The following is a 27299-nucleotide window of genomic DNA, read 5'->3' on the forward strand; positions in this document are numbered from 1 at the left end:
GGAACACATTTCTCTGTTTTCTTTTTTTGCTTGATTCTCTGTTTGTATCTGCGTATTAGGTAAAACAGCTACTTCTCTCAGTCTTGAAGGAGTGCCTTGATGTAGGTGATTGTCTTTCTCATTAAACCTTGCCCTAGCTTGTGGTTGTCTCTAGACAGCTGCTTTTAAAATATGCAAGTATGTGCAGTCCTTTGGGGCCACAATTATAATCTCTGCTGACCTCCCGACCAGGAGATCTGGAGGTGTGCCCTGGGCAACAGTTGCAAAAAATCAGGGCCCAGACAACCGTATAACTAGTTTTTGGGAATTCTTATCAAGATGTAGTGAGGCCACAAAGGTGGGCAAGAATGGTCTCCATGCTTATTTTCCCTGGGAGTGCCTCCTTAGCCTTGCTTGATAGGTGGGAAACCTGAAGCTTATCCCTCAAGCTGAAGCTCCAGGCTAAGCAAATTGGACTCTTTTCACAGGAAGATCTGGGTTGTGTTTCAGCCCTCTGTGTTTCAGTGCACTAGGGATGGTGACATGGCAGGAATAGCCATTACTTTACATTGATGGCTGTCATTACTGGATTTTGTTCTTAACGCAATCAAACCATCCAATTTCATATTAAAATAAGTAGCTTTGTTGAACTCACTAGAGATTTGCTGATGCATCTTCTTCACCTCAGTTTCATTCTGTTTGTCCTGGTTACTGCAACCTGAGAATTCAAAGAAACATTTTGAAATTGCAAAAATATTTTAACTACAGAGTTGTGCAAAAACTTGTATAAACTGATTTCAAGGAATTGCAGGTAGCTGGCCTCTTACAAATGACAACTGAATATGTTTGAAAAGAGTCTAAAGCAAAAAAAAAAGACTTTTAATGGAACTATCTTATGAATACAGTCGTGCCTACTTTCATTTTCCCATAGACCAGTAGTTTTCAAATGAATTCTTATTTGCAGAATTTTGCAGTAAAATCTTACAAAAGACCGCAATATATAAACCAATGGAAATCAAACTATTTTGAATAGTGACTAAGGGAGGAGGGGCACACAGATTAGCTGCCACTCCCCATCATGATGGGGCTCCTAAGAATGCTTGGTTGAACTACAGGACTCAGTTTCTCCAAAGGGACAGTCTGTTTGCTGGATCCATCATCATGGGTCACACAATTCTCTGAAGTTGTACTAAATTAATTGCACAGACACAGTGTGGTCCTGAATTTAAATATGTTGTTGAGAGTCATTAGCTACGGAACTAAGAAGCTGTTGGTCGCAAGGCTAGAAGGAAGTAGCCTGCGAAGCAGAGAGCAGACAAGGAGAAAGGGTCCTGGTGGCCTTTGATTCATTTGCTACCATATTCCTAAAACCCAACTGTTTCCTTCCTTCTTCTCCATGAGCTGATTGTTCCCACTTTCCTTCAAATTCTTTTTTGCTGAAAGCTAGCTTAAACTGCATTTTCTTTACTTGCCACCAATAGTCCTGATTTATTGGTACAAATACCATGACCACGGTTGTATGTATGTATGTATGTATGTATGTATGTATTTATTTATTTTTTTTAATTCCAGCAACATTTGTAGAGGCTGCTCCAGGGGAAATAATGCAAAAAAATGAACATGACAGTCTTCCAGTAGAAACATGATGATTTAGTGAGAGAACGTGGAATGTAAAATAATAATTTCAATGCAAAAACCATGACTGATTATGCTTCTATATGATCAATGATTCTACAAATCATTCTGAGGAAAATGAACCAGGTGAGCTTTCTATCTGATATCTACTAAAATACTTTATTTTTTTTTATTTCTTTAATTTCATGGATAAGAGAGAAAGCCTGATAAATCACTCAGTGAAGGAAAAATCAGCTGCTTGGAGAACTGGAGAACTTGAGGATTATTCAGAGGATGTATCTTACTTGGAGGAACTGGAGAAACACAGATTTTCAGTTTGGTGAGTAACTTACCCTGTCTTTCTTTTTTCAAACTGAAATTCATTGAATTAAACATGTCTTTATTCATTCCATTCTTTTATTATTCATTTATTCAACAAATATTGATTGCAGGCCTATTACAGGCTATATGATATGTGCCCTGACTTGGGAAAGCTCATAGTCCAATAAAATATATAGATGCTTAAAAATATCAATGTAATGTGATAGTGCTGTTAAAAAAAAAGGCACAAAGTGCCACATACACACATGGAGAAGCTGATGGCTAAGTTTGCTTGATAATAGAGAAGCATTCTTAGAAAAAGTTGAAGCCAAATCTTGCGGAGAGGAATACGTGGAGAAATGGTGACAGTTAGTTGTGGGTTGCATCAGTAGACAGAATTGAGAGGGTGGCCAGGAAGGAAACATGCTTTAACCTTAGTTTACTTAAGATTCAAGCAGATAGTTATTGCCCTCTTTACCTGGTGGTGCATATACAGGTATATCTGTCTATGCAAGCATATATAGAATAAATATTTTAAAAAGTACGTATAAGAAAGAGCAATGGAACTTCTTAGTGGTAATGATGATAGACTTTTGCATTGGCAGGATTCATCAAGGGTGGGGGAATGAACAGCAGTAAGTGACAGTATGATACATAGAGTAACCTAGGAAACAAGAAGAGACAGAGTTCAAAGTCATCCATTCAAACTACTGCTTCCTTGCCCACCTCAAGATCCATGCCCTGAATGGTTTTCCCAATGGGCAATTATCTACCATATGACTGAGTTCCCAACGAGTGTTCCCTTACTCTCCCATCCTGGAACCACCATCAGGAAAACATAGTATCAGCTCAGATTTCTCTTATCCAGTCACATTTTAAATAAGTTCCACTGGTTTTAGTTGAATTTAAAAGTTGGGGTACTTGGCTCAGTAAAAGTTGGGGGCTTGGCTCAGTAAAAGGAACATGTGACTCTTGATCTCAAGGTTGTGAGTTTGAGCCTCACGTTGGGTGTAGAGATTACTTAAATGGATTTAGAAAACCAAAAGTTTAAATACTTTCACCAGTGCGTTCCTGAAGCAGCTGAAGTGTGGTCTCCAGGCTTGTGAGTATCCTCTGAATCAAGAGATGCAAGGCTCTGCTTTAGAAACAGGAACGGGAACCAAGGAGTCCAGAAGATGGGAAATATGAATACTTTTTCTAGAAAGAAAAATAATATATGAGAAACACTGTAAGTCTAGGCTAAGGATTTGCCAGTACAGCTCCAAGGCCAAATTCTGTTCTCCATCTGTTTTTTGTTAAAAACAAAAACAAACAAACAAACAAAAGTCTACCTGGAACCAAGAAACATCAGTTTGGTTACATATTGTCTTTGACTGTTTTTCTCTACAATGGCAGAACTGAGTAGTTGAGGCAAAATCACTGTGACCCATAAAGTCTAGAGTATTTACTATCTAGCTCTTTACCAAAAGTTTTTTCACCCTTGCTCTACACGGGTGTAAATCATTTCTCTGTTGTTCTCTCATGACACTTACACTATTTTAAAGATATTTTTATGTTTATATTTTCACCAGGCTGGGGGTCTTTGGTGTTTTGGTTTTCTATTGCTGCATGATGAATCTCTGAAGGTTTAGTGCCTTGCATTAACAGCCATTTTATTTGTTTGCAATTCTTCGGGTTGAGAATTCAGTCAGGGTCACATTATAGAAGGCTTGTCTCTGTTCCGCCATGTCTAAGGCTTCAGCTGAGGCAGCTCAGACAGCTGGGGTCTGGTTTGAATACTTCATTTGGGACCATGTGTCTGGGATCGTGGTTCCTGCTCTCACCTGAGGTCCTCACTTTTCCACACTGGCCTCTCTCCACTGATGCTTGGGCTTCTTCTCAGCACGGTGCCTGGGGTTCAAGTGGCATCTTTCCAAGAAGAGAAGGTGGAAACTCGGATTATCTCAAGGCCAAGCCGTCAAAGTTACACAGTGACTCCCACCATATCCTATTGGTTGAAGCAAGTCACAGGGCCAGGCAGAGGGAGAATAGATTCCACTTCTTGATGTGAGAGCAGAAAGGCGACATTGTTGGGATGGCAGACAGTGTGTGGCCATCTTTGGAAGCATAACCTACTGCATTTTGCTTCATTTATTTCTGTGTGGACAGATCCTAGTGTCGGGCTCAACAAATATTTGTTGAACAAAACAAACGAATTAAAGAAATGAAAGAGTGTAGCCTTTATGGATAAACCTGAGTATGAATTCCAGTTTTTCCCCTGCTTGTAGCCTTAAACAATTTACTTCACCCCTCAGAGACTATTTTATCCTGTATGAAACCAGAATAATAATACCTATACTATAGGAGGCTATGGTTATAGTGAAAGTTGAAAGAAAATGTATAAAAATCTAAAATGTATTTTTCATAAAGGCAACTAATATTACTAATATAAGTAATAGTGAAATTTGAAGAAAATGTCTTTTTGAGAGGTTAACATAGAGGCCAAGATCACACAGATGATGTCTCATTTCTCACATCCGTCTTCCTTTCTGTTCTTCAGTACCAAGCTCATTATCACATCATGGACTTCACACTTGATGCTTCCTTTGTCTGGAATGTTCTCTCAGCACTTAGTAGTATGGTCAGCTCTGGATGCTGCAGGCCCCAGCATCTATTGTACCTCTCTGGTGAGGCCTTTCCTTACTGCCCCACGTAAAGAGGTACCCACCCCTCTTCTGATTATTTACTTTCTCATAACCTTGTTTTCCTCTTTTTTTCTGAAGTGTATTTATTTATTTGGAGAAAGAGAGAGAGAGAAGGAGGGGCAGAAAGAGAGGGAGAGAGAGAGGGACAATCTCAAGCAGGCTCCGCACTGTCAGCACAGAGACCAATGTGGCTCGAACCCACAAACTTTGAGATCATGACCTGACTGGAAACCACGAGTCAGAGTCTTAGCCTACTGAGCCCCTCAGGTGTCCTCTTTGTTTTCCTCTTTAAGGTACTTACCACAGTTTAAATTAATATTTTCTAGTTATTTCATTTATTTACTTCTTTTTTTTTTCCCACTAAACAGAAGCTGTAGGTAGGAAGGAACCCTTCTTATCTGGTCACTCCTGGGTTTTCAGGCCCTGGTTCTTGAATACCTGGTTTGTAACAGACAATCAGTAAATACTTACTGAATGGTGAATAAAAGGTGAATAAAAAGCTTCTCTCTATCTCCCAACTCCTTTGGTTGGCATATCTACTTATTTACTTTCAATCTCTCCCTTCTTTTGAAATTGCTACCATTAAAAAAAAAGTAATATGGGATAATTAACCACTATAAACATTTCTTTGTAAACCAGGATTGAGGATATGGGGGCTGCCGAGACCTCTATAAACTTGTGTTTTAAATGGTCTGAGATACAATCTGAACAATTTCCTTGATGTTTTATTAGAGCTGGTAAATCATTTATTGGGGCAGCCTTTACCTAAATCCTCTCCAAATCCCCATAAAATGCATTTAACACAGAGTACTGTACTACCCAGATTCAAAGATACATGTGACATTGTGTAAGAGGTATTTGCTTCAGTGCAGCAAGATTAAATGTATGCATTTTCTTTCTCTATTTCTTATATGGCCTATCTTGCTCCCTTCCACCCTTTCTCTGTGCCTTATTTGAACATGCTGATTTGGGGAAACTTGGTAGATTGTTAGGGCTTCAGTAATTCACAGCTTCCAATTAAAAAAAATTTTAAAAAATATTTATTTATTTAAAAAAATTTTTTTTAACGTTTATTTATTTTTGAGACAGAGAGAGACAGAGCATGAATGGGGGAGGGACAGAGAGAGAGGGAGACACAGAATCGGAAGCAGGATCCAGGCTCTGAGCCATCAGCCCAGAGCCCGACGCAGGGCTCGAGCTCACGGACCGCGAGATCGTGACCTGAGCTGAAGTCGGACACTTAACCGACTGAGCCACCCAGGCGCCCCTATTTATTTATTTTTGAAAGAGAGAGAGATAGAGTACGCATGGGGGAGAGGCAGAAAGACAAGATGACACAGAATCTGAAGCAGGCTCCGCACTGTCAGCACAGAGCCCAACTTGGGGCTGAAACCCACGAACCATGAGATCATGACCTGAGCCAAAGTCCGATGCTTAACCAGCTGAGCCACCCAGGCTCCCCACTGCCAATTTTTCAAAAATGTATAGGATCTTTAGCTAGTCAAATGCAAGTTTATCTTATTTGTAGATGTGTATAATTTTTTCAAGTTTATTTATTTCGAAGGGGGGTGGGACAGTGAGGAGGGAGAGAGAGAGAATCCCAAGCAGGCTCCGCATTGTCAGTGCAGAGCCTGACGCAAAGTTCAATCCCACCAACTGTGAGATCATGACCTGAGTAGAAATTAAGAGTTAGATGCTTAACCTACTGAGCCACCCACACACTTCTATAATATTTAAAAAAAAAAATTTTTTTTAACGTTTATTTATTTTTGAGACAGAGAGAGACAGAGCATGAATGGGGGAGGGTCAGAGAGAGAGGGAGACACAGAATCCGAAACAGGCTCCAGGCTCTGAGCAGTCAGCACAGAGCCTGACGCGGGGCTTGAACTCACGGACCGCGAGATCACGACCTGAGCCGAAGTCGGACGCTTAACCGACTAAGCCACCCAGGCGCCCCTATAATATATATTTTTTTAGAAAGCTTCCAAATATGAGACTGTAGCATTTTCTCAACCAGAAAGATACCGAACTGAGTTGTCTCTGAGTGTGTAAAATCGGGAGTGTTATTTCAGCACTCTGCAACCCCAGTGGGCCTGTTGTCGGCAGGGTCAGGTGATCATAGGTGAGAGTCATCTGGGCTGCTCCCGGCAGAGTTTGCGTCTCCGCCATCTTTCCTGGGCTACAAGGTCTATCCTGGAAAGAAATTTACATTTTTGAGATATAGGCTGGGTGTGATGGGATGACTGTCTTTGGTCATATTTTAGATATCACTCCGTACTTGATTTATTTTCATTGTCACTCATTGGGGTGCACAGTGGTTGGCTCTGTTATATGCTCCCCTAACACCGTGCACATCTTCTTTGTGCCACTGAGCACATGGTGAGTAGGTGTTCTATAGTCTTTCTCTCCCATTAGACTAGAAGTTTAACAAATTTCACAGGGGTAGTCGTGGTAAGTCTGTCATGTTAAGTCTGTTGTGTTCTTTCTGGTCTAGCCACATGATTGATAAACTGCAAGCACTTAATAAATATGTGTTGAATTATTACATGAAAAATAAGAGTGACATCATAAATTGACATTTCCAGAAGGAAGTTCTGGCTGAAAGGCCAATGGCACAAAACTTGACTTTATATGCTCTGGGCCAATTTGTCTGTGGTGGCTGTTGTTTCTACCTGATGAGCATGTTTTTTCCCCAAGAATTCTTTCACTCACTCTCCTTTATGATAACAGTCACCCCTCCACCCACTGAAATATATGACTATATACCCCAAGGGGTCAGTCCATGATGTGTGTCATGTGCCTGTGACCACTATGATTGGTTCATGGGTGGGCATGTGATCTGAACAAGGCCACCCAAGCCCTTAACCAGGATTTTACATTTTGTTGTTTGGCAACAGCAATTCCTTCTCTTCTTCAAGGTCTTAAGTTGGAATGATTTAAATTTGACACTCCCTGTGGCCGTGGCCATGTTTCCCTCTACCACCTCTTGTTAATTTTTGTCATTTATAGCCTGTTTGAAGTCAGTAGATGTAAGAGCCTCACTGATGCTTTGTAGGTGACATACACATATTCTGTTTTATACCAAGGCAAACTGGAAATTAACGTAGTGTTCAGAGATATCTAACTTCCAACTGGGAACAAGGTTCCGGAACGAGACAATCTAAAAATGTTTCCATTGCTATTCAGATACGAGTAGGTGGGTAAGTGACCAGAGAATTACATACTTTTAGAGCAGAAAGGGGTCTTGGGGATTATTCAGTTCAGCCCTGTCAGTTTATATAGTATAAAGCTGAGACCTAGAGAAGTTAAGTGACTTGCCTTAGGTCATACAGCTAATAAATAATGGAAATGGGACTAGAACCTACTTCCTTTCCATCTTAATCCAGTCCCAATTATAAAAAAATAAATTCTCCCTAGAACTTTGCGAGTTGTTTTATAGTTTCCTGTTTCTATCAATTGCGAGCTGCTGTGATATTCATCAACGCGTTGAATAGAAGGCGCTAATTCTGGGGAAAATGCACGTAATGGATTATTGCTAGTTCTCTTCCGCCATGGGGGTGGGAGTAGGCAGATGCCGCCGTGTCTGTCAAAGGCACATGTTACCGGCCACACAGAGTGTTCTCAGTGAGTCATTTATGTGCCTGACCTGAATGTGTTGCTCAGGGAAGGTCTGAGTTAACTGTAGACATCACAACAGGAAAGTTATTCTTTAATAAAAGTGATCCACTTTCCTTTTTTTTATAACACACATGTGATTTGACATTGAAATAAAATGCAGATGCTACTTTGATTGGCGTATTCCCTATTGTGCTTTTCCAAAACACCTTCACATATGGCCTGCCTCATTCCTGAGAAATGACTTGTTGTTTATGTCATACAAACAGAACAGATTGATTTTACAGTGAGTAAGGAGGATGATGAATTGTACGTTGGAGAGAAATCCTTGTCTCAGCTAAACACTTGAAAATAAATGTTGCCTTTTGGAAAAGGCTCTCATGATACACCCATGATCCTTGTGTTTCATGCCCCCTTTTCTAGGGGTTAAATAATCGCACACATGCAATCTCAGCAAATAGAAAGGGTAGTTACAATAACCTCAAGATATAATTTTTCTTTTCACCATTTAAGCATGCTGTGAGACCTAACAGGTCAAAAAACGGCAGAGTTGTCCCAAAGAACCAACTCCAAACATCTATTTCAATATCGTATCTGCACTATGACCGGAAGAAAACATTTCTCATCGTGGTGGGAGAGTGGTATCATTTCTTTATTTGTCAAATCAATTTTACATATGAAATTTTCATGACAGGAAGCTTTCTTAGAAGTCTCCAACTTTTATCCCATCAGGATTATTCTGCACCAGGCAGTGAAAATAATGTTATGTCCTCACTCCTCCGACTATAGGCTAACCCCATCCATTTTGCAGAATATTACTGTTTATCAATCCCTTAATCTTATTCCCATACTTTTTAAAATTCAGTGTGCAAGACAGCCTTGTGAGATAATATTATTCATCCCATTTTACAGATTATATAATGGAAGTCTCGAGACCTCAGGTGGTTTATTTACCGGCACCTAACTAGCTGTTCTGTATCCCTATTCTCTTTTCTTTCCACTATGGCCTGACCTCTAGCATGTTTCTACTATAGCGCTTCCTGACTAGCTTCAGTTTCTTTTTATTAAACTAACAACAAGTTCATTTTTTTAATGTTTATTTTTGAGAGAGAAAGCGTGAGCTGGGGATGGGCAAAGAGAAAGGGGGTCAGAGGATCCGAAGCAGGCTCCGCACTGACAGCAGTGAGTCTGATGCAGGGCTTGAACTCATGAACTGTGAGACCATGACCTCAACACAAGTCGGATACTCAACTGACTGAACCACCCAAGTGTCTGAGTAACCTCAGTTTCATGTGTAGATTTCACTTTGTGTGTTTTGAAGGTTATACTGTTTTAAGTTCTAGTCTATGGGCTTGTCCCACAGAGTTGGGTGAATGTGGGGTAAAGGTAAAATGCCACGGAGAAAGGCGTTGCTAACTAAGTCAGTTCTAGAAAGGCCCATCAGGGGCAAATCTCTATGGGGATACATTCCTGATAGTGTTTTATCAATGACCCACATACAATTAGGTATTTATTGACTGATGTCTTTATCTTATTTGATGTGGCTAAAGCATGACTATGTATTCCTACTGAAAAGGAATAGATCTTAATGCCTAGGAATGCGGTTTCTGGAACCGTAATACCGAAACTCAAGCAAATTAGCTTTACAGCTAGTTAAGTTGAGTAGTTGAGTAGAGTAAACTTAGACAAGTCTTTTTGTACTTCCGTTTCTGTGAAAAAAGTTACAGGTTTTCCCTGCTATCAGAAAGTAGAGCGTTCCTATGAAAGCTTTTGTAAGCCAAAATGGCATAATGCGAAAACATAAATGCCATTGATTTATATGGAAACATTTTTAAGCATTCCAAAACACCAAAAAGTACCTCTCTTAGGCTTTTCTGATGCTTTAGCATCTTGCTAATGGATGCACAAAATAAATCGAGATAAATCACAGGTGCCCACAGACACAGTTCAAAGGTCTGGTGGCTGAAGGCTGAGCACAGTTCAGTGAAGGAGCCGGTGGTGCCACTCTTGCTACTCTGCGGTGGCCCCGCCTCCAGTTCACGATAAAACAAATGCTTAATGCTATTTTCAATTTTTTCCTTTTATCAGAAAAGTAAAAACATTCTTCGGATTTCTTTTGGTTTGCGAAAGCAGGACCTAATGTAGGTCTTCTGCAAAATCCCTTCACCCTTCTCATTTTCTATTGGCTCGAAGCAAGTCCTTGGTCTCTTCCATGCTTGAGGAGGGGATTACAGAGAGCATGGACACAGGGGACTGGAATTGTGGGGGCCCTCTCATGGTGTTCTCATCTGTCTGTGCATATAGGAGGGTGATAGGACAGCTGTGGCTCTTTGTAGTCCTGGGCAGTTGTCTCCGTACTCAAAATGAAATAAAGCCCTGCGTCTGGAAGATTCCAATCCAGTTTGCGTTTTTGTCGATAGTTGTGTCTGCTTCTTTCCTGTGTGTGCCTGAGGCTGAGAAGACCCGTATCCACAGGTGGTTCCCAGCAGTCTACTGCGCTCTGTATGCTACCTTCTTCCTCTCAGAAGACATTTCAGCTGCTCTATTTTCTTTATGTCTTGGTAATGTGAGGATGAACCATTCTTTCCCCCTCCGGTCCCTCTTCTGCTTGTACCCACTACCGCTCATATAAGTTGATTCTAGTTATATTTTTCTGAATAGTGTTATCTTTTGGTTTAAGTTTCATATCTACTTATCGTAGTGCAGTGCTCGCTTCGGCAGCACATATACTACTTATCGTAGTGCAGTCGGTGCTCAATGAACTCATTTTAAAGGCTAAAGGCTATTCACTAACAGGATTTCTCCCTGTTCATTTTGCATATATATGTGTGTGTGTATATATATATATATATATATATATATATATATATAAAATCTGTGTATATATATATATATATATATATATAATCTTATTTCCTGGACTCTATCTGTAGTTCACTAGATTCATATTTTATATATATATATATATTATATTATATTATATTATATTATATATATAAATATATATAATATGTGTATATAATATATACATATATATGTATATATATACATATATAATATGTATATAATAATATATTATATTATATATATATAAATATATATATAATATGTGTGTGTATATGTATGTATATATATATATAAATGTGTGTGTATATATATATATAAATGTGTGTATATATATATATAAATGTGTCTATATATATAAATGTGTCTATATATATATATTTATATGTAGTCTTATTTCCTGGACTCTATAGTTCACTAGACTCATATATATATATATATATATGTATATGTTATATGTGTGTATATATATAATATGTATTATATATGTGTGTGTATATATATACTATGCATGTATATATATATATATACTATGCATGTATATATATATATATAATATGCATGTGTATATATATATATATATATATATATATATATATATATAATGTGTGTGTGTGTGTGTGTGTGTGTGTGTGTGTGGTCTTATTTCCTGGGCTCTGTAGTTCACTAGATTCCTAGACTGGTAAGAAATACCATATCATCTTTATCCTCATCTATATCTACATAAGCAAAATAGCAAAGCAAAATTTACTTTTCATTGACATCTACTAGGGTACTTTGAGGCTTTGACCTTTCTGACTTGCCTTCATATACAAGCAGAGTTATATGTTGTGTTAGGCACTGTTGGCTGCACCCAGAAACCCGTCTTCCAGCCTGTCTTTCTAACCAGTGATGCTGCCTCCAAAGACTAAAAATGGTCTTTGGACCACTGGCACTTTCCTAAGCAGTCATGGACCCACTTCTGGCCATTGAGATATAAGAAGGTTGCAGCTTGGGCTTCCTTCCATTTAAGAGGGAAGCGAGTAAGAAAGGACCCTTTTGGCCACTGTCTCATTTCTTCCCACGGGAGTTTGTTGCTATATGGATGTGATGCTGGAAGTTTCTGGAGACATTTTGTGGCATGAGGAAGAAAATGGGAGAGAAACCAACCCAGCACCCTGTTATTTTGAGCCTTTGCTTATGATCTTCTTTTACCTATCTCAAGCTTTTCACATGAGGTAATTAAAGGTACTTATTGCTCAATTCCCTTGGATGAACATTCTGTTGTTCATAGCTGAAAGCAATCTTACTGAGACAATGAACCTGCCTGAGTGTGGCTGTGATACACCGAAGAGCAGGTGTTCTTTCTTTCATTTACTATTTATCATGTTTACATGGTGCCCTAAATTGTGGACATATAGTATTAGGATCCTTTCGTATAGCCTGGGATCCACCAAAGCATAGTGTGTAACCAGTTGCTTTTCAGCTTAGTACAATTTGGAAAATGGGCACAGCGTGGTGCAGGAGATTCTTCTCCATGGATACCACATTGATTCAGTTGGGAAGGTGGAGAATGAGGTGAGTAGAATTAATTTAGCCAACTGTCTGGAAACCTAACATGATGTCAGTGATAAGATTTAAACATCTAGGAGCTTCAGATCATGAGCCAGTCCAAATTCACGCTGCTTGATTTAGTTTAAATGATGAAAGGGCAAAACTGGGCATGAAGCAATGTAGGGATTTATTTGATGCAAAAACTCAAATGACCGGTAAAATAGATAATGTTCTGTTGTAGTCTTTTGCAAGCAGCACCAAGAAAACAATTGAGTGGGTGCATTTTGAGCTTCAAGCATTGTAAATTCTTTGACTCTCATATACTTTATGCCTTCTTTAATAAACTGGAGAATCTTGGGCCAGCCTCATTGGTGACGGTGGGTGGTCATTCATTTCACAATCCACTAACTTTCATGATTATTCAGTATTTTATGTTACCTAAACTGCTCTGGATTTTGTCTTATTCAAATTGCAAAATGGTAGTAGCTGATATTATTCCAGAATCATTAATCCAATTGGAGTTGTCAGCATATGGGAGTTACACTCTTACCTCTCCAAAAATGAATAGGAACTCAAGGGCCTTAAATACGCTGAAGGTATATAAATTTGTTTTTGAAATATCAATCAGTGGTCTGCTAACCTAGTATGTCCTGTTGAAATGAGGCAGAACCCAGAGAAAATTCCTAGAAAGGAAAAAAAAATTGATGCCAATTATAGTCTAATCTCACCTTCAATATACACATGTGTATGTACCTTAAATTTACTTCTACCTTAACAACTGAATTCTAACATAACATGGAACAAATGGTGATAATGATCAGGCTATTTACTATTTTAAGAATTTTTCCTCTTTGTATAATGTTTTATAGGGATTTTCAGGAATACATTAAAAGGGTTCCTAAAAGTATTATGTTCCTTCTCTTTGCCTTGTCTTTCTGCTGTATCCCTCCCTGCCTAAAATTAGATGCTTACTGACAGCTTTCTGCTGATTGTCATAAAACATGTGCTAATACTTTAAGGGTTGGGCCACTTATATATTTTAAGGCCACTCAATTAATTTGGGTCATTTTGATAATTAAAAAGTTTTTCCTAATGTTGAGTTAAATTCCATGTCCTTCTTTTTGAAATTATTAGCACCACTTTGATGCATTAAAACCCCAGGTCAAAAGCCAATCCACTTATTACCATTTATTTATCTTCTATGTATGTATGTAACTGTGTGTGTATGTATGTATGTATGTATCTACCTACTTATCAACTTATCTTTGCATTTCTTTATCTCGGGATTTAATGATTTGTTAGATATCATTTAGATCAATTATTTATCAGGTTATCACATCTCAGTTTCAACATCCCTCACCATCTTCTTAGCTAATTACTCGCCTCCAATAGTGTTGAGGAATTTACCACTAAGTGAAAAGAGCTCTGTATAAGTGCTTTGGATAAACCCCTCGGGTGTAGGTGTAGTTTCCACCTCTTAGGAGCACAAAGAACACACAGAGTATACACTTTTCATTTATGGACTAAAAGAATAGTATAGTTTATGGTTTAGTCTACTTGTGGATTTGATAGACATTACTCTGCTCTCTGATACTTGGTTCTCTTCTTCCAGGTACATAGAAAACTACATTCTCTGGTTTCCTTGTAGCTGAGCAAGTTCATTTGAATTATTCTGGCGAACTGGTTAGGAACAGAGAGGGTGTATGTCCTTCCGGTGCAAACATTGCATTGTTAATGTGAGACCGGATCCCTTCTTTGCCCTGCAAAATGTTGTAGGGGAGGCCTTGTGTGGAGATGACAGGATGAACAGATCAAAGCAGCTTGGATCGCAGACTTTTTAAATGGAAGAAAACCACACTGAAGCATCCTCCTATAGCAAAAACCTTTCATGAATAAGAACTAAACTTCTGTTGTGTTAAGACATAGACATGTGAAAGTTGCTACCATAGTCTAAGGTAGTCTACATGAACTAGCACTGTGGTCAACTCTAAAGGTCTGCATCCACCAGATACTTGCAAGTTTCTTGAGAAACTATTTGAAAATCACTTGTGATGGGACTGAAATATGGGGCTGAGTCTCAGCTAGTGATGAATGAGCTTATTCAGACTGCTCTCTACCTAATAGGTGATCTATTTCATCTTCAAAACATCAGGATGGAGTTGTTAATATAATATCCACGTTACAAATGTGGAAATGATACAATTTTCCATGGAAGTGTTTCTAAATTGGGAAAATCCCAAAGGCTTCTGAATGTATAATTCAAGAATGTCCAAGTGTATTTTGCAGTAAGAGGGAAATAATGGATACATATGAGAGTAACATTTATCAACCGTTAGTCTATTGTCCACTTAATGTATATATTCAAAATCCATACCCCTCTGGTATGTTTTGGAAGCATAGCAGTCATTTCACTCCTGTTCCTGAGTTATCATCTACAGTGATACTTTTCCAAGACAACCATGCTCCCCTTAGAGCTTCCCAACTCCCTTTGGATCTCATTCATTCTGCTCAAGCTAATCACTACCTGGACCCTTGGGATCACTACCTTCCTGAGTTGAAATACTTCTGTGTTGGCCTCCATGGTTGAATGAGGTGGTTCAGACCACATCCTTCTCTTTACTGCTTTTTCATAAATTACCCATAATGCAGTCGCAGCAGCTTATGAATATAATTGAGTCACTCTAAGGTTGGTGTACCTAAAGAGAATACAATGTAGAAGAATCAATTAAAAGCTTAATGGTAAATATAACTAGTCTCAGAGTTCAAGGGAAAAGAATTGAACTTAAAATGAAACCATTTCCACAATATTCCTTGATGGATATTCCTTACTTATGAATCATGACCTTGGTCATAGAGTCTGTCCTTCCTCCTTATTTCTGAGACCTTCTCCACTATCAACTTTTACTGTGTCTATATCCAGCCTCCTTTATGAAACTCTACACTCTATATGCAGAGTTTGCCTTATGACCAGTTGTCTCTCTCCATTTGGTTAATCCTGAGTCCCCATAGACTTCAGCGGCAAGTGTCCCAAGGATGACGTTAGCATGGAATTGAATAAGAGTCCAGTGTGGGCTTTGACCTTTCCACATGAATTCCTTTCCTTGGATTCTGTAAGCTTTGAGAGACAGCTTTGTCCCCTATTGTTCTTGATATTTAGGAGATAGATACCATATAAAACACATACAAAACACATATATGCACGTACACGTATGCATTTGTTTCAAAGACAACTCAAAAAATTTTCAGAGACAATCAGTCTATATTTACATTAAGGAAAAGAAACATTCTCTTAGCTACAATATCACCTTCACTAATTTCCTGCCCTTGAGGATGTTCGTAGTTGGTTCTACTAGATGTGGCAATAGCAGTTTCCAGAGACAGCTCTTCATCTTCTTTTAAACTTAGTTCTGGAGTTCTCAGTGTTCAAGAAGTGTGGCCTGTTAGCAGGCCAGCCTCCCACATGTTCACTTTTTATCTATATCAAAACCCAGATGTGATGTCGTAGCTTCTGTTTATCTTATATCAGAAGCATTCTCAGGCCATCTTTCTCACTTCCCTGTACAGACTATGAACCGGAATTTGGGGAAAAAGTTGGTCTTCCAAACCCACTAGAAAACTGACATTAGTTTTAAAACAATTATTGGCATACTTTTCTCGTGTCAACAAGGAACTGATATGTGTGCTTCTCCATATTTTCCCATTATTTCATGGTAGTCCATAAAATTCTATAAATGCCTCAATGCACACGAATTTGGGGCAATTACCTTTTCTGTTTGACTATAATGGGAGGCATCCTGACATCAACCCATTCCCTAAGTAAAAATAAAGTTCTGGGGCACTGGGTGTCTCAGTCAGTTGAGCGTCCCGCTCTTGATTTTGGCTCAGGTCATGATCCCAGGGTCGAGGGATCAAGTCCTGAGTTGGGCTCTGTGCTAAGCATGGAGCCCGCTTAAGATTCTCTCTCCTTCTGTCCCTTTCTCTCTCCTTCTGCCTATGCCCCTTTCCCCTTCACTCATGCTCTCTCTGTTTCTCTAAAATAAAATTGAAACAAAAATAAATTCTTGTTCTTGTCCTCCTGATCACCATAGTTCTGTCATTACATTATCATTCTCCCTAGCACACTGTTTTGAATTTGAGATAGCAATGGGCATCCCACCCCACACCCTTTGGCACCCTTAGGCACACATATCTGTGCCTAAACAGTATATATCCTTTCCTTGTGACATCTGTAGCCAACATCCCCTTTCTTCGTTTCTTTTTTTTATGGCTAAATTATTATGATATTCTCTCTTCCAATCCCTCTCCTCCCAAAAGCTCCATCCAATCCTGCATTCTAGGAACTACCTAGAATGAAGGATTTTCTTTTTAAACATGAATTTCTTCATGCCTTCCTCTGATGTCAGTAATTACTAACTCTTAGCCAATATTCTCTCTACGTGGGCACTATTCCAACTGCTTTGTATCATTTCTCAAGTCCTCAACAACTCTACAAGGTAGGTAATTTTACTATCCCCATTTTAGAGAGGAGGAAACAAAAGCCCAGAGAAGTTAACTAATATTGTCACGGTCACATATGTGGCAAGTAGTAGAACTGGGATTCACACCCAGGCAGTATGAACTCTCAGCCTGAATCACGATGCTGTGCTGCCTCCAATCACAAATGAAAATAAAAAACCACCTACTTCAATAACATCCTTTCATCCAGCATATAGCGTGTTAAAACTATCCAGCAGGCATGGATTCCCAGTGTCGGATAAGTACAGCTCTTGGACATGGCCAGTGAGTCATGTGGCATAAACCTGCCTAGGAGAAAAACCATGAGTCACATCAGGCTTTTAGAAATGTGGTCTTTCCTACAAGAGCACAGGTGGGGGAGTTGCTTTTCTTCTTGTTCTTTTTTTTTTTTTCTTCTTCTTCTTTTTACCACTCTGGGAGAAACATTTGTTGCACCCTGTGGATCTAGAACAGGAGAATTGGGTTCAATAATAGTAAATCTCAAATTTATTCTTATCTTGGGTACCTTTCTGATTCTGGCTGATAGCAGATTGGAATCAAGGGAATAACTTAAGAACAGCAGTTCTCAGGATATTTTAAATTAAAGTTGTTTGGGGATTTATCAGTCCTCGGCAGTCTCCTCTAGATAATTCAGTTTATGGATTTGGGAATAGCGATTTTTATTCTTATTTTTAATTTGATTTCTGACCTTTCTGCTCTCCTCTCCCCACTCTCTCTCCTTCTCTCTCCTCAAATATATCAATTTTAAAGCAGTCCTTCAATAGTTAAAGCAAATAATAGGGCAAAAGGTTTGAAACAAATGGCTTGGCTTATTTTGGGGTTTTGCCCAAAATTGAGACTTAACTTAGTCTCTCTTACTCTCTGTAAACCTCTCTTACTACCATATCCCTCTCATACCATCCCACCTCACCCCTCCCCCTACACATATGAGTCAATAATTCTCCACTTTTTGCTGACCAGTTCTCATTCGCTATCAAACATACTTCATCCTCCACCATCTGATACTATTGTAATCCTATGTCTGTAATATTTTGTTCCATTGCTCCCATACTTGCTACTTTACTTCTCTACCTTTCACCTCTATCATCTATTGGCAAGTGAGACCTAAATCTACATACTTCTGTTCTGGACATATATCTCCTGCTAGCTCATTAACTAACACTACTTCAAGAGCCGCAAAGTGCTGACGTGAAGTCACCAACCTTCTCCATCAACCAGATCTCTCTCCTCATCTAAGAAGCAGATAACTTCTTAAAATGGTCTCTAATGGGTGTCCCCCTTCAAAGGTTTGGAATCTCTTTCCATTTTCCCTACTTTGTTCTCTGCATTGAATTCCTGATTTACTCAGAAAACACTTATTGGGCACCAACCATGGTGCTTGGTTCCATAGATACAAAGTTGACGAGAATGATTATTGGACCATCATAATGTGCTTGATGTGTGTTTTTGAATTTTGTATATCATTATAAAGCATGCACTGTTGTTCTGTATGGATTTGCTTAAAAGGTATTGGGCTATAGATTATTCTATTCTATTCTATTCTATTCTATTCTATTCTATTCTATTCTTTCTATTCCATTCTGTAGATATTCTATTCTATGTCTATTAATTAGCCTTATGTCTTTCAGATCTCTTCATGTTGTTGTGTATAATATACTAATAGCTAAGATAATCTTCTAACAGAGTCTAATAGCTGTGTACTGTGTCATATGATGCATTCATGTTTTTGTGGGGAGGACTATTTCCAATCCCATTTATCATCAATAATGAAGTAAATGCGTGACATTCTGAGAAATATGCTTAGGGGTGGATTTCTGGGTCATAGTGTACACTTGCACTTGTACACACAAGTCTTATCCACCAAGAGAGCCTGAGCACTCTGTTTTCCATCATATCCTTCTACATGTGGCATTATGGCAATTTCAAATGGTACCTCATTGTTGTTTTAATCTGCTTTTTTTCTAATTACAAAAAAGTTTAAATGTTTTTTTCATATACTTATTTACATCTTCGTTTCTACTTCTGTGAATAGCTTGTTCACATTGTCCATTTTATACTGAGTTTTCTGTATTTTTCTTGTTAATTTATGAAGCATTCTAGTAAATTCTAGATATGCATGCCTTCGTGGTGTTATATATTGCCAATACCTTTTCTCAATCAGTTATCTGTCAATATTTTTCTGCTGGTCCTTACTAAATTAAAGTCCTTCATTGTAATCTGACTTTTTTTTTTAACCTTATGGTTTGTACTTTTTTTAATGCTATGTTTTAAAAAAATGTTCTTCTTCACCCTAGATGAAAAAGATAATCCTTTACTTTTCCTCTTCTAGGGTTATAATTTACTATTTTCATTAACATCTCAATTTGTTTCGAGTTCACTACACTCTGTTTATTTTAAATTCACCTAGCAATATGGTTTTCCCTTTTCTGTCTACTGAAGGGTATGTCTCTTATTTATGACATAGGTCAGGAAACTGAGGCTTGGCTATTTAAATAATTTGTCTTGTGAAAGAAATAATTAAGAGTCAGGCTGTGACTCTCACGTAGGTTTCTTAACCTCAAAGTTCACAAATACCCTTTCCCTTCCCCTTTCTATGGAAGTGCCCTCCTATATACTTCAATTTCCTTGAAGGCAGTGGCTGTGAATTGTCATGTGTTTGTGCCCAGTATCCTGGGAGTACAACTGGAACACCAATCGCTCAGTAAGTATTTGTTGGAGTTGCAACATTTCATTCTATCACTCTCTCTGTCCTTTTACCCTCTGTAGATTATCATAAAAAGTTGGAGAATTGGCTCTTCATCCAATCTACTGACAAACTCTTTCCCCATAGTGCTGTCTTTTGATGAGCTTGGCCTCAGCCTGCGAAGGCTGGACACACTCCAAGGCTCACTGGTGGAGATTTGACGTGAAGAGTAGTACTTTGGTGGCACTAGTGGACTTTGTCCAGTAACTAATGGGAACGTCAATGATGAATTCAAATCTGGGACACATTAAGGTAATTGTGCAGATACCACTGCTCTGGAGACATGAATTTTCATCTGTATCTTGATTCCGCACTGACGCCACGTCCTGACTGACACGCGTCCCAACGATGCACTTACAGGCCAAATGAGGGCTGCTATCTCCTTATCCAACTGTTCATTGTTGGAGGGGGTAGTATGGAGGAAATTCAGTTCCAGTCTTTGGTTTTCTGCCACGGACGACAGTATTTGGATGCCTGTGTGGTTTTTCCAGGTGTTGGCCATGTCTGACCTAATTTTCTGCCAGCTCGTAATGATGTGGCTCTCTGCTAAGGAAAATATCAACCCGTCTCTGAGCCTGTTTGCTCCTGTATATCAGCACCACCATCAGCGATGGTCTGGAGGATTGCCTCAGAGGTTTTAGTGGTGGCTGGCTGTCTAATGGGAAAAGAAGAAGTGTCCGTGAGAACGGAATTTAATTTTTATGGTCATGTTTTGAGTTTTGTTTGTGTTACTTCTTGGGCGTAATGCAGGAAAACAAAACAAGCAAACAGAAAATATGAGATTAAGTCTTCAGTATGCCATGCTAACCTTGTCAGATGGAACCCAACACTGATTTAGCTCTAGAAGTCAGAGTGTAACTGGGAATTAGGAACGAGGAGCCAATGGGATATGACAGACTGGGAGAATCTGGAACTTTGTTTTAGGAGGAACTAAAGAATCAACAGGAAGGTCATTTATTCATTTTTCATGAATGGATACAGCACACACTTATGAACACTGATCATGGACTGGGTGCTCAGGATACAAAAATGTATCGGACCCAGCCTGTACCGGCAAAGCGTTAACAGCTTACACAGGGCCACTAAGTACATTATTATGGGTAACACTATCTTGTGTTGTAGCAACTAAAAGTTAGGGAAGTTAAGTAACTCATGAAAACATACTCAGCTAGTAACTATCAAATCCAGGCATTAAATCTTGGTGTTCTAAGTCACATACTGTTTGCACAATGATGCAGCTACCAGGTAGCAGTGACTTAATCGTAAATAAATTGAACGAATAGGTAAGGAACTGCATACACTGTAAATGAAGCTTCAAGAGAGGATCCTAAAAGGGGCACCTGGGTGGCTCAGTCGGTTGAGCATCCGACTTTGGCTCTGGTCATGATCTCGCAGTCTATGAGTTTGAGCCCCGCATTGGGCTCTGTGCTGACAGCTCAGAGCCTGGAGTCTGCTTCGGATTCTGTGTCTCCCTCTCTCTCTGCCCCTCCCCCACTCATGCTCTGTCTCTCTCTGTCAAAAATAAATAAACATTAAAAAAAAAAGATTTTAAAGGGAGGATCACGAGGAACCGGAGGATTGAGTTTTGCCTCATGGGAAACAATTTCTAGAGAAGTAGGTACCAAGGGCAGATACAGCCCATAGCAACAATTCTGGATGCCAAGCCAAGGGAAATCTTTTATCAGTTTTTTAAATGTTAATTAATTTATTTAGTTAGAGAGAGAGAGAGAGAGAGAGAGAGAGAGAGAGAAAGAGAGAGAGAGAATGAGCGGGGAAGGGGAAGAGAGAGAGGGAGAGAGAATCCTAAGCAGGCTCCACAGTCAGTGCAGAGCCCAATGTAGGGCTCAGTTTTGTGACCATGAGATTTCATGATTCCATGAGCCAAAATCAAGAGTCAGATGCTTAACTGACTGAGCCACCTAGGCTCCCCATTGATATTTTAATATAAGTCCCTTCATGGGGTCAAGGCGGGTTTTGGGTTGGCAGTGGGGCTGGTGATGAGCCAGGAGACAGAATTTAAGGAGGCTCAGCTACTATATTTGGAAGGCTAGGTTTAGAAAGCATGGAACAATCTAGATCGTTTCATTTTTTACCTAATTTGTTTTGAATAAATGTATTTTTAAATGACTTCCTCAAAGTACTTAGATGCAGATTTTACGAAATAAGTACTGTTATTAAATCAACATGCCCTATTTCCCTTTAAGAACTAAAAGCGTCATCAAACCTCAGAGTTGAAAAGAATACTTTGCCAACTAAACATTTGCAACCACAAGTTGAGCAAAACATATTACACTTCACATAGACTAACTGTAATTATGCAAAATAAAAGTTTAGCTCACAATTGCCATTGATTTGAAGTGGTTTTATTCCTCTGTACTTTTGTGGGATGTCTCTTGGAGACATCTTAATCTAGAAATATAGCTTAGTTTAGTGGTTGAGAGCACAAGGCATGTGATTTACTACTTGGCTTTATCAATTAATACTGTCCTACTGTAAGCTTAACCTCTTTGTGCCTCAGTTTCCTGAGGCATAAAGACAGAATCTCTCTCACAGGGATATGGTAATGATTAAATGAGTCCATACAAACAGACCACTTACAGTAGTGCTTGGCATACAATAAGTGTCTCAGTAATACTGAATCTTATTGCCATAGGCTGATTCAAATTCTTTGTGATACCTTCTCCACTTGCAAAAAAAAAATGTCAATTTTAAGATTAAAAGTTTTTCTACCATTCTAATCATTTAGTTATCTATTGCCTTGTGTCAGAAGACAGGAACAATTCCTCTTCCATACCCCAATGGGCTCAGTAATACAACGGAGCGTATCATTATCTCTTTTCTATGGTCAAGCTTAAGAATCTTGGCTTCTATGGTAGGTAGGCTTCTATGGCTTCTTCATAGCTAATAAATATATACATATATATTATCTTTGCCAACTAATTCACACAAACCAGGAACACCCAGCACCTGTGGAGCTGGCTTGAAGCCAAGTGTCTACTCCTGCCACTCAATTCTTCTCTGAAGATTGCTTGTCCCTATTATCAGAGGCAAGAGAGGAAGGACCGCCCATTTCTTTTCTGTCCTAGTGCCAGTGCTGAGATCTATCCCCCTGGCACCTACATCAAAGATAGCCCACTGAAGGGGAACATGCATTGCCAGGTGTCTGGGGCTCTCCTTGGTCACTAATGTAGGCAAATATGATAGCTGTTCTGATGGATGTTAGGCTGGTCTTCGTGGGATGAAGTTGCTGGGGTTGTATAGTGGCCAGATGAAGTGGCTTGCAGCTCTTCTGTGCATGGTACGACTAGTCTTCTTTGCACTCTGAGATGTAAAAGGGCAGATGCTGCATGTACATGACGTACATCAATACAAACGAAACATTGTAAGAAGCGTCAATGAATCACTTTGTTCCCTTGACCTGTACCAAGCAAAATACTCATTTTGCTATGGATTTTGCACTCTGTAGACATGCATAATTTCTGGTTTCTCAGCTTATATAGGTTTTCAGTTGAGCCCAAGAAAACATATCATGGGGCTATATATGTCCATTGACTTGTAGAAACTCCAGCGAAGTAATTTGGGTGTGAGGTGCCACAGATAATATTGGATATTGTTTTCTAGATTTTGAGAAAGGTCTATTCTCTTTCACCTTTTTAAGTATTATAGAACCATACTATGTATTTATTCCCCTTGGATAAACGTGTTTGAAATTTCTCCACACAACAGCATTTGGGAACTTTCTTTGATTATCTGTGATAATACCGCTCTGTGTCTTTTACTTTGCACAATGTTTACCTACTGAGAAATATGGCAGTTGTTTACTAATCAATTAATTTGACAAGTCTTTACTGAGTACATACTATGAGCCAGGCACCATTGTTGAAACTAGGGGTAGAGAAGTAAAATCTCTGGCTGCCCCAAACAACATTGGAATGCTAGTAGACTCAATAACTACTTGTTGGTTGAATTAACCCAGAGAAGAGAAGAATCCATCTTTCTTCTTCATATGCACTGTTTATTTTTCTTCAGTAAAACAAACTGATTAACAGTAGGTTTAATCTAAAAAGTAACAAAAGTGACCAGTCATGGCTAATTCCATCACGTATCCGTCCTTGGTTTCCCCTCTTCCTATGTTCACGCCAACCCCAACCACACAACATACATTTCCATGTATCTGGCTACAAGGTATTCTCCTAATGAGTTTGTGGAATTGAATTGGTTCTTTGGACAGAATTACTGGCTAATGTTTTCTCCTTTTGCCCAATAGGAAAAGGACAGATAAAGGGAATAAAGGAGTTAACGTTACTCTCCAAATGCACAAGCATTTGTTCGCAAAGTACTTGGCACTTTCTGTCCACCATATAAATTCCTCAGTGTATTCCCACACCAGTCAAGGTTCTCTAATTCCTTCCGTGTAAATTCTTATTTAATGTAAAAATTAACCAAGGGCTACATTTACCAAACCTTTGGGCTTACGTTTCTCTTGAAAGACCAAGGATTTCACGACCTGTCCTGGGTTTCTTTTGTTTTTTTTTTTTTTTTTTCCTCTTGTATCTAGGAAGATAAATATATTTAAGAGGGAATTCTTAAGTCATATATTATGGTCTTAAAGTTGTGACCTTCATTTGAACTTACCAAGAGTTTCTTGTCATATTTGTAAACTTTGCATATAAACAAGAAGTTAATTTGGGGGTGAGGGTGCAGACAAGTTTATTTGTATCTTTAAAAATTTTTTTAAATCTGTTTTGTGAATCAGCATTTTAATATCTCAGAAGTTCTTGACTAATCCTATTATTGAAAGATACAGGATAAAATATTTTTACAGTGCTTTTAACTAGCTACTGATGTAATTTGTTATGTATTGTTTGCCAGCTAATCCCTAAATTATTTTTATCTTTGAAGTTTTGTTTCAATAAATGAAGACATTTTTGACTTCACATTGCCAATACGCCATTTTTTTAAAGAGAAATGCCGAAAGTGAATAACTATATTATTTCTTTACTTAGCCTGATAGTCTCAATTCATATTTATTACAGTTTTACAAAAATTTAAAGCCAAAATTTATAAGGCTTTCTGAAATAGATTCTCACTCTTGGTAGCCTCTTCAGCCCTAGAAAAAACATTTACATGTATTTATAAATGAGTTTAAAATCTTACTACACACATACGGGTGATGTATGGAATTGTTGAATCCCTGTATTGTACACCTGAAACTAATAAAACATTGTATGTTTAAATGATAAAAAAATACATTAAGGTATTTGGGGAAAAATGAAAATCAAATTATATGACAATTTTCAAAAAGATTAAAGTCAAAATCCGAAGGCTTTGTGAAATAGATCGCTGTTTTTAAAATGGTCTCCATTTCCAAAATCTTTCTCTTGTTCTTGCAACTGAGTTTAAGATTATTACCGAACATCTCAAAAGAATTAACAAATGGGGTTGAGGAGGGTCATGGGTGATGCTAAGAAAGAAGAAGCTCTACGTCTTTCTCTCCAGAGTCACATGTGATTTACAAACACGTCTTTCACTTTGCATCCAGTAGTACCACAATACACAGCAAGAGAGACAGGCTTTTTCTCTTCTTAACTCACATAACCTGACGAGTAAGTAGGTTTCTATCCAAGGACTAGGAGGGAGTACTTTGAGTATTAGTCATTCTCAAGGAGGATGACTTTTTTTTTTTCCCTAAGAGTCACCATCTCGGAGAGTCATTAATTCTGGTGAGAACATTCATTTTGTGCATCGACTGGCTTACAGACAATTGTGTTGCTCTCCCTGTACTCCTTAAGAATCTCCCTGATGCATTGTAAAACTTCAGCAGTAAAAAAAAAAAATTCTAAAATGAGAGAAGCTGCATGGGAATGCTCCTCGACGATTAATGATTAGGTGTCTGCAGTAACACCATTAAAAGGCAACTTTTAATAACCCTAGAAACAGGTGAGTTTAAAACGATTTCCCAAGTTACATCAGGTGTAGTTGATTCTATGTCAACACTGTGTGGGAGTACATTTAATAAAGATAAAGATGGGCGTGAGAATGTTGATGTTTCTATTAAAGGTATGTAGTGATTATATAACACTTTATAGTTAGGCTACTATATTCACGCATGTTGTTCAATCTCTTAAACAACTCATGGGGGAGGGCATTTTAATTTTTATCTAACAGGTAAGAAATTGTAGTGCAGAGATTATTGGTTATGTGCCTTATTCCAACTGGGCATTTTTTTTTGTTTCCACAAAGCTTCCATAAAGGGCTTATTATTCATGGTATGCTTAACTCTTGACTGTAGAAGACTACTGTACTTCGATCAGATAAATGCTTCCTCAGAACATGTTCTTTGTTCTTCTTCTCCCTTTAGCATGAAAGGTTCTAAGTTCCTTTGAACAACTAGTCTAGTCTGGAATCTGTGATGCCAACTCCTCTTCATAAGCTCCAGAAAATACCTTAGGAAACCACCTTTCTGGTTTTTCAAACCAACTCTCTTCATATTATAACTATCCTTCTGAATGAGCTAATTCATTCACAAGAGGCCCGTGGACACCCCTTAAATCATCAGGCAGAAGGTATTTCTCAGGGATGTCATCTGGAGCATTTACAGCTGAGTTTCCAAAATCTTCTCTGCAATCACTAAAATAATGACAAAGCACCATATGGTAATTACTTTTGTCAACGGATAAAAATATCTGGGTCAATTTCCAGCTTTCACTTGTCAAGGTTGAGTGCATAAGTTTGAAATGGTATTGTTAATATGCAATACATTTAGGCATTTTTCCTTGTACATTCCAAAACTTGTGTCCCTTCTTGGTTTCTAATCACGATCACTTAAACACAATATGGCAACATTTCCAGTAGATTCTGAAGGTCATATTTTGTCAAGGTGGTCCTCCCTTGTGTATAATCTGAAACTTCTGTGATTGAATTTAAGCCCCACACTTTGGTATAAATCCTGACCTTCTGGAGGATGTTGATGTCCTCAGAAACAATCTGTGGATAGTCTTTTTCATAATTGGCAAGAGTTCTGTTTCTTGTTTTAACATACAGAATGATGATTTCTGTGACATATTTCCATTTAGTCTCATTGATGAAGACATTTCGGTTGGTTGTTGTAAACATTATATTAGAATCTCATCAACAATCACTAAAGTGTTTTATATGGACTGTCAATTTCTACATACAATGTAATTTGTCCAAAACAAATTCACAAACCAAACTGTTAGAACAAATAATGCAGTTCCTCCTTATGACAGCAATTTAATGTTTATGAAATTATGTCTCTGAGTAACATTTCTAAGTTATATCTTGTGAACTCTTAAAATATCCTTTTCTTGTAGTAAATACTAGGTTGGTGAATAATATTTTGGCAAACGACTAAGCTTAGTCTATATTCAGGGGTCCAGGATTCTTCTCTTCAGGGATCCCTGATTATTATTTTTTTTTTACTTTAACAT

At 38.4% G+C, this 27299-nt stretch overlaps 1 protein-coding gene across 1 annotated transcript in view; it reads left to right on the forward strand.

Annotated features, from left to right (window-relative positions):
• LOC101096891 overlaps positions 1-27299 on the forward strand; it is a 339394-nt gene that overhangs the window by 259049 nt on the left and 53046 nt on the right. The window contains exon 20 of the mRNA XM_045058641.1: positions 1809-1933. Coding sequence (XP_044914576.1) covers positions 1809-1933 — 125 coding nt within the window. The remainder of the gene's footprint in view (positions 1-1808; positions 1934-27299) is intronic.

Source organism: Felis catus, chromosome B2 (genome assembly GCF_018350175.1).
Source record: "Felis catus isolate Fca126 chromosome B2, F.catus_Fca126_mat1.0, whole genome shotgun sequence".
NCBI classification, from domain to species: domain Eukaryota; kingdom Metazoa; phylum Chordata; class Mammalia; order Carnivora; family Felidae; genus Felis; species Felis catus.